This window comes from Lactuca serriola, chromosome 3 (assembly GCF_051521515.1).
Source record: "Lactuca serriola cultivar US96UC23 chromosome 3, Lser_US96UC23_V15, whole genome shotgun sequence".
NCBI classification, from domain to species: Eukaryota; Viridiplantae; Streptophyta; class Magnoliopsida; order Asterales; family Asteraceae; genus Lactuca; species Lactuca serriola.
In genome coordinates, this window is record NC_136410.1 from 196,622,839 (window position 1) to 196,637,988 (window position 15,150).

General features: G+C 37.7%; 1 protein-coding gene across 1 annotated transcript; it reads left to right on the plus strand.

The window, feature by feature from the left end:
* Positions 1-1,339: 1,339 nt before the first annotated feature.
* On the plus strand, positions 1,340-2,940 carry LOC145095959 (uncharacterized). The gene is made up of 6 exons (XM_079033760.1): positions 1,340-1,510; positions 1,846-2,009; positions 2,061-2,280; positions 2,365-2,509; positions 2,619-2,818; positions 2,920-2,940. The coding sequence occupies exons 1-6, from the start codon at positions 1,340-1,342 to the stop codon at positions 2,938-2,940; spliced, it is 921 nt and encodes a 306-aa protein (XP_078889886.1).
* The last annotated feature ends 12,210 nt before the right edge of the window (positions 2,941-15,150 follow it).

Below are 15,150 nucleotides of genomic sequence, written 5' to 3' on the forward strand. Positions count from 1 at the left end.
GAACCTTTTTTCCTAGTAGTGAAGAAGATCAAAGATAAACGTGAAAATGACATAGGGTTAAAAGGATGAACATAAGAACGAGATGTAGTTTGTAACCGCTAATCTAATCCCTAAATAGTTTTAACCTTATTAATTAAAATATAAATAAATTTACTATAATTTTCTTATAAAATGATAGGTCCACATTTAGCCATGCATTCACACAATATATAAAGTTTATATATGAACTTAATTCTCTTTCTTTCTTTCTTTCTCTCTCTCTCTCTCTCTCTATATATATATATATATATATATATATATATATATATTAAAATGTTTATAAGTGTACATATATTTATTTATTGCTTTAGATTAACATATTCATGGAGATTTTATACTTCTTTGTCTATAAAAATAGCTGATAAATGCAAATGAGTTCTTTTTAGTTGTTATATTTTTATGATTTTAGGGTTTTATACATATACATCGATTCTGATTTTTTTCGTAAACTATTCTTTAAGCTTAAGATTTTTTCACTTGTGTTTTTTTTATTTACGTTTTTAACATGGTATTCAAATCACATCTTCCTTCATTTATATGAAACTCATCGTTAACGTACAAATATATCATATGCATCCATTATTATCAGATTCTTAGAATATAACAGAAAACACAAAATAATAAGGATGATTTTAGAAGTAAAATAATTTTTTGTTTATTTACGGTTTCTTTTTAGGGATTTTGTCATAAATGCCCCAAATTTACATAAAAACCGGTTATGCCTAAAATCGATTATTTTTTTTTTGCCACAGATGCCTAACATTTGCCCCTCATGTTTCATTTTAATGTTTTTTTACCAGTTCCCCTTAACCAACCGGTTACATCCCCATTTGCAACTGGTTACATTGTTAAGCCTGTCTCCTCCGTTAACACTTTGTCAACATTGAGACACCCACCACCCTCCCATGCTAGTACTTCTTTAGATATAGGTAATAGGAACTTAAACGTTAAATTCCATTTTGGTGAAGCACTCTCATTGTCTGAAGCTAGGGTTTTTCAAGAGGTAAAAAATTATGGTCTGATCATGGTTTTTACAAGAAATCATCTCCATTAATTGCTTACTTTTCATGATAATGGTTGCGATTGTGCAGGGGTTAGAAATGGGTTCTTCAGACGATGGTTACGACGACCCATTTGCTGGAATTTACGAGCCATTTTTGGGTTAAATGAGATGGATTTTGAGCTGCACGGGATTTACATGGATCATGAACCATGACATGAGTTTGTATCAAGGCTGAATAAATGTAAGGATCATTTTCTTAACATTCTACTTTGTGATGCGAACATTAGAAATGCAAGTATGACTGATGAGGTGAAAGATCGAGTGTACCATGGTAATGATTTGCAAAACGACGAGGAGGCGGAGGAAGAAGTGAATAACAAATGCATAATACATGATCCAAATGTTAGGTGGGATAAGGTGGAACCTAAGTTAGGGGACGTGTTCGAATCACCTGCACAACTGAATTCTGTGTGACAAACTATGTAGTAAATGGAGGGTACCAAATATACTTTCAGAAGAGTGACAATAGAAGAATTGTTGCAAGATGTGGTAAGAGACATGAAGATAATAAATGACCTTTTAGACTTTATGTAACATGGATGTACAATGACAGAACCATTCAGGTTAAAGCAATGAATTCTGAGCATCTTTGTTCTAAAGTGTTTAAATTTGGGTCTATTGTTACCCCGGAATGGATTGGAAGAGACTATGTTACTGAGATAGCAAATAAGCCCAAAGTTAAACTTAGGGAGATGATCAGTGACATCAAAAAAATATATTGATGTGTGGTATCTATACGACAGGTTAGAAGGGCAAAACAGTGGGCAAAAGAACTGATTGAGGGTAAATTAAATGAACACTATGCAAGAATTTGGGATTATGCCCAAGAGTTATTGAGATCAAACCTTGGGTCTACATGCAAAGTTGGTGTTACTAACAATCCAGATGATAAGAATTATTTTAAAAGGTTTTACATATGTTTCAACTATTTAAGTGTTTGCTGGAAAATAGTTTGTAGGAAGGTAATAGGGTTGGATGCATGCTTCCTAAAGGGTCAAGTAAAAGATGAAATACTCACAGCCATAGGTAGAGATGCTAATAACCAGGTGTTCCCAATAGCTTGGGCTGTTGTTGATGTGGAAAACAAGGATAATTGGACCTGGTTTTTGGAGCTTCTGAAGGATGACCTTGACCTTGGTATTGGCGTAGATTTTGTTGTTATTTCTGATCAACATAAAGTAAGTTCCCTTATAATTATAGTATATTTCAATTTGATTATTTCAATATGGTTATAAATACTAAGATAATATGTTTTGTCACAGGGTTTGCTTGAATTTGTTAAGGTTATTTTGCCACATGTGGACCACAGGCAATGTGCTAGACACATTTATGCAAATTTTAATAAAGCTTTCTCTGGATTGGAGTTGAAGAAGCTGTTCTGGGCTTGTGCAATGAGTTGTGTTGAAGGTGACTTCTTGAGAAACATGGAAAAAAATAAAGACCATAAGCCCTAGTGCATATGAGTATCTAATGTCAAAAGAACCCAAAACATGGTGCAGATCTTACATGAGTGTAGGGTTTTCTTGTGAGGCAGTGGAGAATGGTATTTCAAAGTGTTTCAACTCCATAATTGTAAAAGCTAGAAAAAAACCTTTGATTACAATGCTTGAAGAGATAAGGATATACATAATGGACATATTTTCCTTTATGAATGATGAATGCAGTAAATGGAAAGATAATATATGTCCAGAGGTGATTAAAAAGATGAATCTTTTTGTATAGAACTTTAGGTAAGACACAAAATAATTGTTTCTTTTTCTAACTGTCATTATACTTGATATATAATGACTAATACACACTATTTTGTCTTCATGTAGGCTTTGGTTAGTAGTGCATAGCTTAGGAAATGTATTTGAAGTGAGAAGAGCATGTGCTAGTTACAAGGCAGATTTGGATGGTAGGGTTTGTTCTTGTAGTTTATGGGATTTGTCTGGAATCCCTTGTGTCCATGCCATAGTAGCCATTAATTATATCCATGAAACTCCAAATGGATATATTAGTGACTACTTTTCAGAGAATAAGTTCAAGGAATGCTACTCACAAACATCAGTCCTGTGAATGGGAGTAATATGTGGCCTCTAACTGGATACAACAAGCCTTTGCCACCTGTTGGTAGGAAAATGCCTGGTAGGCCCAGAACCAAAAGAAGGAGGCATGCTAGTGAGAAAGAGAGTAAGTTTAGTTCCACTTCAAGGGCGAAACTCCCAAGGACAGTGAGATGTGCTAATTGTCTTGAGTATGGGCATAATAAAAAAGGCTGCAAGAATGAAAAAAGGTACCAGTTCCTATGCCACCAAAGAAGATTGGAAGGCCTAGGTAATGTGATGTAGCTAGATCCAATCCACATGTTTTTGTACCCACTCAATCTAGTCAACAAGCAAGTCAACAAGGCAGTCAACCACTTGTAACATCAACTTTAACCACTCAACCTAGTCAACAAGCAAGTCAACATGGTAGTCTGCATGCTTCAAGTTCTAACACTGGCAAGAAAATGAGGAAATTAGGTTGAAAAGGCCTAAGTTTCAGAGTTGGTGACATTGCATCTGTGCTCGTTCAAGTGAAGTAACTGTCCTAGATGTTAGAAGGAAGAAATTGGCTGTAAGAAGGTCAAATAGGAAGTTAACAACAAAATTTCAGGATGAAGTCAAAAACCAGGTTCCAAATGAGGTTGCTTAAGCTCCTGTACTTAATGATGTTCCTTTGGTGAATGAGATGATAGAAGAGGAAGAAACTCAGGTGTCAGTGAAGGTGCCAGAGCCAATTTTTAAAGAAGTTCATTTGGTCAGTAACCAAGTTCCAGTTGATAATGATATTCCAAATAATGTTGCTCAACTTCCTGCAGTTAATGATGTTCCTTTGGTGAATGATGTGATAGAAGAGGAAGATGACATTATGGTGATAGAAGAAGAAGTAGTTATGGTGCTAGAAGAAGAAGTAGTTGATGTTCCAGTAAAGGTTGCCCAAGATCTAAAACAAAGTCTTAATGAAGTTGGAGATGCAATTGATCAAATTCTTGGTTCTGGAAACGCATCAGATGCATCTGATGTTCCATTGGTGAATGAAGGTGGTGCAGAACCTGAATTCACTAAAGGACATGCATCAGATGTTCTCCCAGATAAAATCAAGATTAGTGTTGAAGAAATAGCAAATTTACTTGAAGCAAGATATTCCATGGCTGAAATTGAATGCATGGGGTGGTTGGAAATTGAACTTGATGACACTCTACCAGTTGAGATGGTAATTTATTAACCTTGTAATTTTAAATATATGTTATTTATTAACCTTGTTATTTCTTGCATCAGGACTTAAATGAGGATGAGCCTAATGTTGATGAAGGTGAAGCTAACTTTGTAAATGATGTTCTAAATGATGGTGGTGTGATTGAAGGTAAAGGTGAAGCTGACTTTGTAAATGATGGTGACGTGATTGAAGTTGAAGGTGTTGAAAATCAAGATGATGGTGATGTGATCGAAGGTGAAGGAATTAATCATGAGAATGAGGCTGCTGGTGATGTTCTAAATAATGAGGTTGATGATGATGGGAATGTGGCTGATGATGAAGGTCATCTGATAGTGCCTAAGACAAGGAAAAGAAAGCCATCAGAGAGGATCACTAAACTAAAGCTTAAAAAGGCATTTTTGATAAAGATGGCGGTGGTTCCACATGTTCAAATCCAGTGAATCTGGAGTAGTTAGTTATGTATATGGGGGATTTTGGTGGGAATGGTATACTTGGGCAGTTGCACAGGAAGCCCTTTTTGGTACATTTTGTACATCTTAGTTTATACACCCACTAAGTGCACCTTTCATCGAGTTGTTCTCATGTACCTTTTGGGTTGCCTTTTTGGGATATAGTTTTGGCAATTTGGTACAAATGGATGGATGGTACATGTTAGTTGATATTTTGTAATCTTTCTTATTGGTACATGAATATGTTGTAATGAATCCCCTCATTATGGTTATAATATGTTTGTTATGTTTGTTATTTTATACTAAGTTTTTTTGATACATACCATTGGCATCTATATTATGTATCATTTGTAACTACATTTAGCTAATTTCAACATTGTACTTTACCATTTAGCAATTTAATGTATATTATGAACCATATGTTTGTTATGCTTACCATTTACATTTCACATATAATTTGTATTTGACCATTTCACAACATTATACCATTTCACAACATTGTACCATTTCATTGTACTTCACCATTTCATAATTGTAGTTTACCATTTGCATTTCACAAATAATTTGTATCTAAAATCTTCATCCAAAACAACAGTTACTAGCCAACTTCAGCATTGTACTTCCATTTGCAACTAAAATCAATCCAAACATTCTACGAAAAGCCAAGTTGACCCAAAAATTCTACCGAAAGCCAATCCAAAATGATTTACATCTTCAAAACAACTATTTTCACCATTACAAAAATAAGAACCAAAAGACCTACAATTATTTCTACCAAAGTCTTCAACTGTTCATGCCCCTGCCCCTGCCCCTGCCTCTGCTTTGTGTGAGTTGGGTCGATAATGTGGCCATCTTCTTCATTGTACCATTTTAAAAAACCACAATCCTCTTCTTCCACCTAGAAAAAACAATAATTTGTATGAATTACATACAAATTAGGGAAAATTCATTCAAGGTTTCTTCATTGTACCATTTCAAGGTTTCTCAAGAAATTTACAAATTAGGGCAAATTGTTTACCTTGTAATTAGGGCACCCGTAAAACTTCTTTCCATAGTTCTCAGGTGTTCGAGCAACAGATACCTTGTAATTAGGGCACCCGTAAAACTTCTTTCCATAGTTCTCAATGTTGGACCACCTTGGAAGCTTGATTTGGCAGACGAAGTCGATATTTTACAGATAGTTAGGGTAGAATACAGGGGAGGGAAAGACTTTGGATCGATGTTAATGGAAGACGATTATGTTTGGGGGTTAAAAGGGTGGATGTAACCGGTTGGTAAAGGGGAACCGTTAAAAACATTAAATGAAACATTAGGGGAAAATGTTAGGCATCTGTGGCAAAAAAAATCGATTTTGGGCATAACCGGTTTTTTTATGTAAATTTGGGGGATTTTATGAAAAAAAACCTTTCTTTTTGTTACATCGGAATTGAATACCTCATCATGTTGTCAAAAAATTTCAATCATATATATTAGAGTAAAGTATTCATGAATACTTATATTTTTCTAATTATTACTTACTCGACTTCGGATTTTAATATTTTAAAATAATTATATTATTTTAAAACTAAATAGAAACTTACTAAGAAAGATGACATTTAATTTAACCAGTTAATTTTATTATGTAACTTGAAATAAATAACTTTTATATCTATTGAAACTTGTTATATATATATATATATATATATATATATATATATATATATATATATATATATATATATCTTTAAAAAGGCTTCTAGCTCAACAATATATAGTGTTGCCATCCCTTCTTGGCCCATTTCATTATTAGCCACAATTTGGGATGAAATCAATGTGTATTAACGGCTAAATAGGAATCTCCATGTAAACACCTTAAATTTTAAAACAATTTTTTTCACTTTTAATTTACCAAAAGAACGTTTCACAACCCAAGTCATCAAAATCATAAGTGTCTAAAACAAACCTCGTCACAAAATATTTGAGTATCTTAAACTGTCCCAGTAACAAATCTTCCGGCGAGTGTGTACAATCAGACCGTTGCCTTCCGGAGGTCCTCAAAAGTACCAGAAAGGCCGAAACACATAAATTAGCAGCTATAAGCATGAAAATTAGTGAGTTCCCCAAGATACCACATACATCACAACACAAATAAACAACTATGAGTTATCAGCAACCCTGTGGACTATTAGTAGTCCTAGTGAGCAACAGCACACCCTATGGGTAATCAGCAACCCTGGAGACTACATGTAGTCTCAGCCACATATAAACAACATAATACAAAATAACAGTAAACCCAACTGGTAATCACAAATGCAATTATCCGACCACAAATGTAAGAATAAGTGAAGAGACTCACCTGATACAAATGACAAGTAAATCTCACACCAGAACTGCCAGAACTAGAATCCGCCTAATCAACGGAATAATTAACCCTAATTAATAATTAAGTTCCATAACTCAATTCACGAGTCCAAATCCCACAACTATGTCCTTTAAGGGAAAAAACACCATTTTGGCCTTCCTATGGTCCAAACCCTAAATCTTGACAAAAACTCAAAGGTCAACAAAATTCAATTGCCTAGAGAATACGTTGGGCGTACTCTCTCTTACATGAGGCATACTAATCGATCAACGACTAATCGAGGATTGGCACTAGCTACGCGGGGCGTAGCTAGGAGTACACCCGATGTACTCCGTCTGATCCAACTTCACCAACTTTTATTTCTTAAACTGTTAAGACACCTAACCCAACTTCATATTTGACCACCCTAGGATGTTTTATCCATCAAGTAATCGACTTTAAGCCTTTTCATGGCTTAAAAGGGCCCAATGCAACAAAATCTAACTTGAATCACACTTTAAGTCATTTTACTCATGCATGGGCCATAGGAAATGATCAAGCAACTAATTTTATGAATACATAAGCACTAAAATGCATGAAAGGACAACTAATAGTCTATGGAGTGCTCCAAACTCATAAGTCATAAAGGTCCAAATTTGGGGACAAAAATGTCATAAAAATCATCCATAGAGATAAAATAGGAAGCTCACAAAGGTATACACTTTATACTTGGAAAAGATGCACATTGATGAAATGATTTATGGATCTACAAGCTTGCAAGCAAAAGCACCTTTTTCTCCAGCCTCCTTCTTCAATAATATGCACCAAAATCACTTAATAAGCTCCCAAACTCTCATAAATAATCGGATGTTACAATTCTCCCCCACTAGAATCGGATGTTACAATTCTCCAACCTTTTTCTCCAGCCTCCTTCTTCAATAATATGCACCAAAATCACTTAATACCTGATAATCGGATGTTACAATTCTCCCCCACTAGAATCTAACTTCACTCTCGAAGTCATCCTCAGGAAACGGCTCAGGATAGTGCTCACGTATCTGAGACTCAGGTTCCCACGTCCACTCCGAGCCTTTTCGGTGTTTCCACTGAAGTTTGACCAAGTCCACTCCTTATTCTTCAAGGTTTTGGCTTGCCGATCAAGAATATCGACGGGATTCTCAATGCAATTCGGGCGATCATCAACCTGAATGTCCATGAAAGGGACCATAGTTGTCTCATCAGCTATACACTTCCTCAATTGGGAGAGATGGAAGGTATCATGAATCTGCCGTTACTTCTCCGATAGCTCCAACAGGTAAGCCACTTTGTCCACACGAGTCAAAACTAGGAAAGGGCCAATAAATCTGGGGCCCAACTTGCCCTGCTTCCTGAAGCAGATAACATCCTTCTGGGGCGACAGCTTCAGAAGTACCAAATCCCCCACCTGGAACTCTAGCTCAGAGCGTCACCGATCTGCATAACTTTTCTAGCGGTTTTGAGCTGTCAATAATCTTTGTCTAACTTGTTGTATAGCTTGGTCGTCTTGATCACTACCTCCATGCTCCCCATGACCCTCTGTCTAACCTCACCCCAATAAATAGAAGTCTGACATCTCCTTCTATATCAAAGCTCAAAGGGGGGCATGCCAATACTGGCATGATGGCTGTTGTTATACGAAAACTCAGCCAATGGGAGATAGGAGTCCCAACTCCCACCAAAGTCATTGATACAAGCACACAACATATCCTCAACCGTCTAAATAGTCGGCTCGCTCTGCCCATCAGTTTTCAGATGATATGCAATACTGAAGTGTAGCTGGGCACCCAACTCCTCGTGAAACCTCTTCCAAAACCTAGAAGGAAAATGCACATCCTGATCTGACATAATGAAATTCGGAACCCTATGTCGAGCCACCACCTCTTGAACATAAATCTCATCCATCTTCTCTATAGATGAGCTCTCGTTAATGTCTAGAAAGTGAGCACTCTTCATTAAACGATCCACTATCACCCTTATTGTCATTAAACGATCCGCAGTCTTCGGCAACTTTGTAATAAAATCCATGGTGATCTGCTCCCACTTCCATAGGGGAACCTCTAAAGGTTGCAATTTTTCATGAGGGCACTAGTGCTCGGCCTTGCCCTTCTGGTAGGTCAAAGATCACTCTACAAACCAGGCCACATCTCTCTTCATACATGACCACCAGTACTTACGCTTTAGGTCGAGATACATCTTAGTAGCCCCTGGATGAATGGAATCTCGACTTGTAGGACTCCTCCATCAAAATCTGTCGGGCCTTACCGTATATGACACCCAAATCCGCCCATGAAGAGTCAAAAACCCTTGGCTGTCGATATGAAAGGCTGAAACTTGGCCGATCACCCGCTCATTTTTCCGATTTTCTTCCTTTATGGCCTCTAATTGTGCTTCTTTGTTAATCTCCAAGAGTAGGGTCATCACTATTATCCTCATGCACACATCCTAAATCGAGGCACTAACCACCCTCCAGTTCAAGGGATCGACCACCACATTGGCCTTGCCCGAATGGTATAGAATCTCATAGTCGTAGTCTTCCACTACATCCAACCACCTTATCTACCTCATGTTCAAGTTAGGCTGATCCATAAGAAATTATCAGGCTCTTATGGTCTGTGTAGATGGTACATCAAACACCATAGAGATAGTTGCATCAAATTTGAGGGCGGAAACCACCGCCACCAACTCCAAATCATGAGTAGGATACTTCACTTCGTGAGGCTTCAGTTGCCTCAAAGCATATGCGACCACATGCCCCCTCTGCATCAACACAACACCAAGCCCTATAATGGATGCCTCAAAGTAGAATATAAAATCCTCCACAACCTCAGAGAGGACAAGTACCGGTGCCTCACACAGACTCTGGTGGAGAGTCTCAAATGATACTTGTTGCTCAAGCCCCCAACTGAACACAACATCCTTCCTTGTCAACCTAGTGAGAGGAACAACAATCTTGGAGAAATCTTTAATGAATCTCATAGAATACCCTGCCAAACCGAGGAAGCTCTGAATCTCAGTTGGAGACCTCAACACTTCCCACTGCATTACTGCCTCTACCTCGCACAGCTAGAAGTCATACTTAGAGAACTTGGTGTAGAGCCTCTCCATCCTCAAAACTCCAAGGATCTCGGAAAAATGCTCCACGTCCTGCTCTCTGGTCTTCGAATAGACTAGAATATCTTTGATAAAGACAACCACTGATCGATCCAACATGGTCCTGCACACCTGGTTCATGAGATCCATGAGCGTGTCGGTGCGTTGGTGAGCCTAAAAGGCATAACTACGAACTCATAATGCCCATAGCGTGTTCATAAGGATTTCTTCTAAATATCATTCTCGCGCACCCTCATCTGATGATAACTGAACCTCAAATCGATATTGGAAAATCAAGTTGCTCCCTGCAGCTGGTCGAATATATCATCAATTTTGGAAATGGATAACAACTTTTCACTGTCAACTTGTACAACTCCCATTAGTCGATGCATATCCGATGCGAACCATGCTTCTTCTTGAAAAAAAGTATCGGTGCTCCCCAAGGATAACTTATAGGCCGAATAGACCCTTTTCCTAACATCTCATGCAGCTGATAGGATAACACATGTCTCTTATGAGGTCCAAGACAGTACGGTGCCGTTCTAATCAGTACTGCACCCAGAATTAGATCACTCTGAAACTCCACTTACCTTGTAGGAGGCACACCCGGTAACTCCTCGAGAAAAACATCGGGAAAATCGTGTTACCATAGGAAAATTAGAAATGGAAGTCGATCCGTTCTCTTCAACCTGATTATACACTACATATGATAGATAGCGCATACACCCATGCTGCAAACTCTGTATCGCCCTGGCGGCAGAACGAACGCATTATCCTGGCCTAGTACAATCAGAGCCCCAAATAGGCTAAACCAATCCATACCCTCAATCATACAGACATCTCACATCGTAACAAGGATAAGATCTAAGGATAACCAACACCGAAGATCTCTAACACACAACCCCGATACACATTGGTAGCGGAGACCAGATACTCTTCAGGTATAGAGACTCTCAAGGGCCTACTCAAGGTATCTCGCGCAATATTAAAACTTCAACAAAAGGATGATGACACAAAAGATCGACACGCACCCCAGGTAAACAGCACAAGTGTAAGCACATAATTCACAAGAAAAGTACCCACACACTCAATAATAAAAACAACATAAACAAATCGGCAGAATAATAAAGATAACGTACCGGCCACGACACCTGGAGCTGCTCGGGCCTCCTTTTCTTTTAACTAAAATTCTTTCCCTCGAGCCCATGGTACCTCAGTCTTCCTCTACCATCCATCGGTAATACGTAGCCAAATGCCCCTTCATGCCACATAGGTAGCAAGTTATCCCTGGCCAACAGGGTTCCTCATGTCCCTTGCCACACTTCCCGCAGGTACGACCCTTTTGGCCTACAGCTCTCTAAATAGCGGACTTTAGCCACTAAGTCGTCGGCTGCAAATGTACTGGCCTCCTATCTCTTACCTGGGTCTCCTTCTCCTCCTTGGTCTGGGTCTCCAGCTCGATATCTCTGCTCCTGAAATTGGTCTACAGCTCAGCCAATGTCTGATATGTAGTGTTCAGAACAAACTCATTGATATACCTCCTCAGAATGCTCAAATACCGACTCACATGTGCCTGCTCCGTGGACACGTGCTTAGGAAAAAACAAGGCTCTCTCATGAAACATCTTGGTGATCTCAGTCACCGTCTTTGTCTTCTACTTGAGAGACAAGAACTTATGGGCCAATCTTTCTCTCTCAACTACTAGAACCAACTCAAATCTGAACATCTCACTAAACCTCTCCCAGGTTACCGTAGAACACTTTGCAATAGTGTAATCAACTGTCACAAACTTCTAGAAATCCTTCGCTCTGAAGCGAAGCAGGTTCAAAACGAAATGAACCATCAGATTCTACAGACAAGAGCAAGTGTAAAAACATCCCTCAACATCAAATATACATCTCATAGCTGCAATAAGATCCTAGGTCCTATCAAACTCGGGTGGCTTCGTGTCATTGAAATCTCGGTACCACAACGAATCAACCCCGTACAGTCTCACATCAGCAATAGCTGCAGTGGTTGCGGCAGCAGCAACCTCAGTCATGGCATCATAGCGCTCATCAAATGTCTCAATCGATATGGTCTTGATAGAACCAAACATCTCTGGAAAAGCCCCCTGATTGTTGCAACCACATTAGCAGCGACAATCCTATGCATCTCATCACCACTGGCACTCAGCCTCTCAGGGTCCCTGGAGACTGAACCTCGGGTAACCACCATACTAAAACCTACAAGAAAACCACCAGAAATCATCCTAAAGTGCATTAACTGACATCCATACACTACTACAAGTCCTTTAGTTCTTTAAGATCATTTCTTGAATCGCGTATGGATTTGATGCTTTCAGTATTACGGGCCTAATACTACCTTCTACACCAACCCATATTTGTCTCAAGTCATCCTCTTAAGACCCTATGTCACAAGGACTCTATTTCCTTAGATCAGCTATAGACTCACCCTGCTGGTTCCTAAGAACCAACACTAAGCATCTAGACACTAACTCTAGACTGCTCCCCAACACTGCTTCGCCTCACAAGATCTCGGATGTCCTTGCCATTTGTTTCGTGTATGCCAATTGTACACAATACAAGACTCAATAGACATTCGAGTAAATGGTTCTACCTCAAATCCACAACCAGACAAGGAACATGAAGAAAGGCTAAATTAGGCATTCTAAGGCTATAAAATCCTAACTAAGTACAATTATATAACATACACTAAGCAAATAGAAATGACATATTCAATCTCAAAAGAATGAGCTCTTAGGCTAAAGGCATCACCAGGCAACATTATCACACCATTGTTGCAGGGTCCTTAGCCTACCACTAGCTAGCATGCAATTCTATCAGCACATAAAATATCTGTTGGATTAATGTCTAAGTCCATAACTGTAATTGGTAGGACTTGACCCGACCCGGCATGGTCCATTTGGGTTGCATGGCATCATGCATTTGGATAGACTATAATGAGAGAAATAACCCTTAAGGATGGTCAATATATTATAATTTCTAATATATTAATAAAGATTATTTAATTAGTATTGATCAAGAATAAATCTAGAATTAATTAAGTGATCAAAAGAAGACTAGTTAAATATATGGGTTGATTGTGTAAATCATCCATACTTGTATAGTGGGCTAATGCTCCATGGATTATCAATTTGGGCTAAAACCCATATGATGCTCCATGGTGTTTTTGTACCCATGGATCGAGGAAATGAAAAGCCATGACAATTAGGGTTTACCCTTATTGTCACTAACTATATAAGCATCTTAGTGTTGACAAAATCGGTCACTATAGTATGTGTGAAAGGGCTAGCTGATTTTCATGAAGTGTGTATATTCTCTCAAGTCTTTCCAAGTGCATATGATGTTGTGTAACCATTTGAGGTGTCACACTTGGGGCACTAGGCACTCAATCTTCATGAAGACAAGCTACATCAAAGAAAGGTATGTATTCTATCCATTTGATTACCCAAGTATCAAAGATTGTTTGCTAGATAGGGTAATACCTTGGAAAGATCATAATTGCATGTATAATAGAGAAAACATAGATCCAAGATATTTAGGGTCACATGTACACTTAGGAGTGTTAGAATGCTCAAAACCCAACAGTGGTATCAGAGCCTAGGCTTGTTTTCTCGTTATAATTGCTTAAACTGCTTAAAATTTGAATTTTGGTGCAGTCAGCACAGCAGACTCGCCGAGTCCACTGATGGACTCGCCAAGTCAAAGGAGAAAAGCATCCAACTCGCCGAGTTGGTTCGTGTACTCGACGAGTTGAACCCCCTGACAGCATATATCCGACTGTTTTGGCTAGAACCGGACTAGGAACATTACCCTAAAATGTTTTTGGACTTATAAACTTGTTTTTGATGAGGTAATATTCATGCTAATCCATTTTCAAAGATAATTGTCAATAGATTCATGTTTTGTATTAGTTTAAAAGTTATGCTAATTAAATGAAAAAGTTTGATGTGATTTATCTTTGTTCATATGAGTTGCTTAGATTAATAGATAAGTTAATTGATTATGTGTTTTCAATCCATTTTAATCTAAGAGATGATTCTAAAATGTGGTTGTGTAACTTGTCTTCAAGTTACATGAAAGGTCACATTAAAGTTTCTTAAAACTTATAAAAGTTGGCAATGGTTACAAAATGAAGAGTCTTGTCCTCATTGCATGGTTTTATGACTCCATAAATTTTCCTCAAGTTATGGAGGTTCAAGAGTCACTTCATTAAATCATTAAAATGTGTAACCTTAATTAGTTCCATAAGTTACAAAGAAGAAGAGTTACATTCTTTAATAGTTTAAAGTCTCCCATAACTTGTCCTCAAGTTATGGAACTTGAAGAGTTTTTAATTAAAACTACTTTGAACTCATAAGTTATGGAATTAATTAGTTTTAAATTGTTTCAAAACTTGCCCTCAAGTTATGGAATTTGAAAAGTTTTCACTTATGAATACTTTAATTCCAAGTTAGCCCTTAGAATTTTAAAAGTTAAAATTCAAACCTTATACTTTATAATATAATAAGTTAATAATATATATATATATATATATATATACATATATATATATATACATATGTATATATATATATATATATGTATATGTATGTATGTATAAGAGTAAAGTCAGTCTTACCATTAGTAGGCCTCATTCACGAAGTTGGTCTATAAGGGTGTCTAAGGTTACTGCGTATAAAATGGCAGTTTAATGTAGGGGTGAGCAAAAACCGCACCGCAACTAAAATTAACCGCAAAAACCGCATAAACCGCAACCGAAAAACCGCAACCGCAAAAAAAACCGATGGTGAGGTTTTTTGTTTCTCAAAAACCGCAAATTTGCGGTGCGGTGCGATTATTAGTTTCTAAAAACCGCAAAAAAACCGCACCGCATATATTATATAC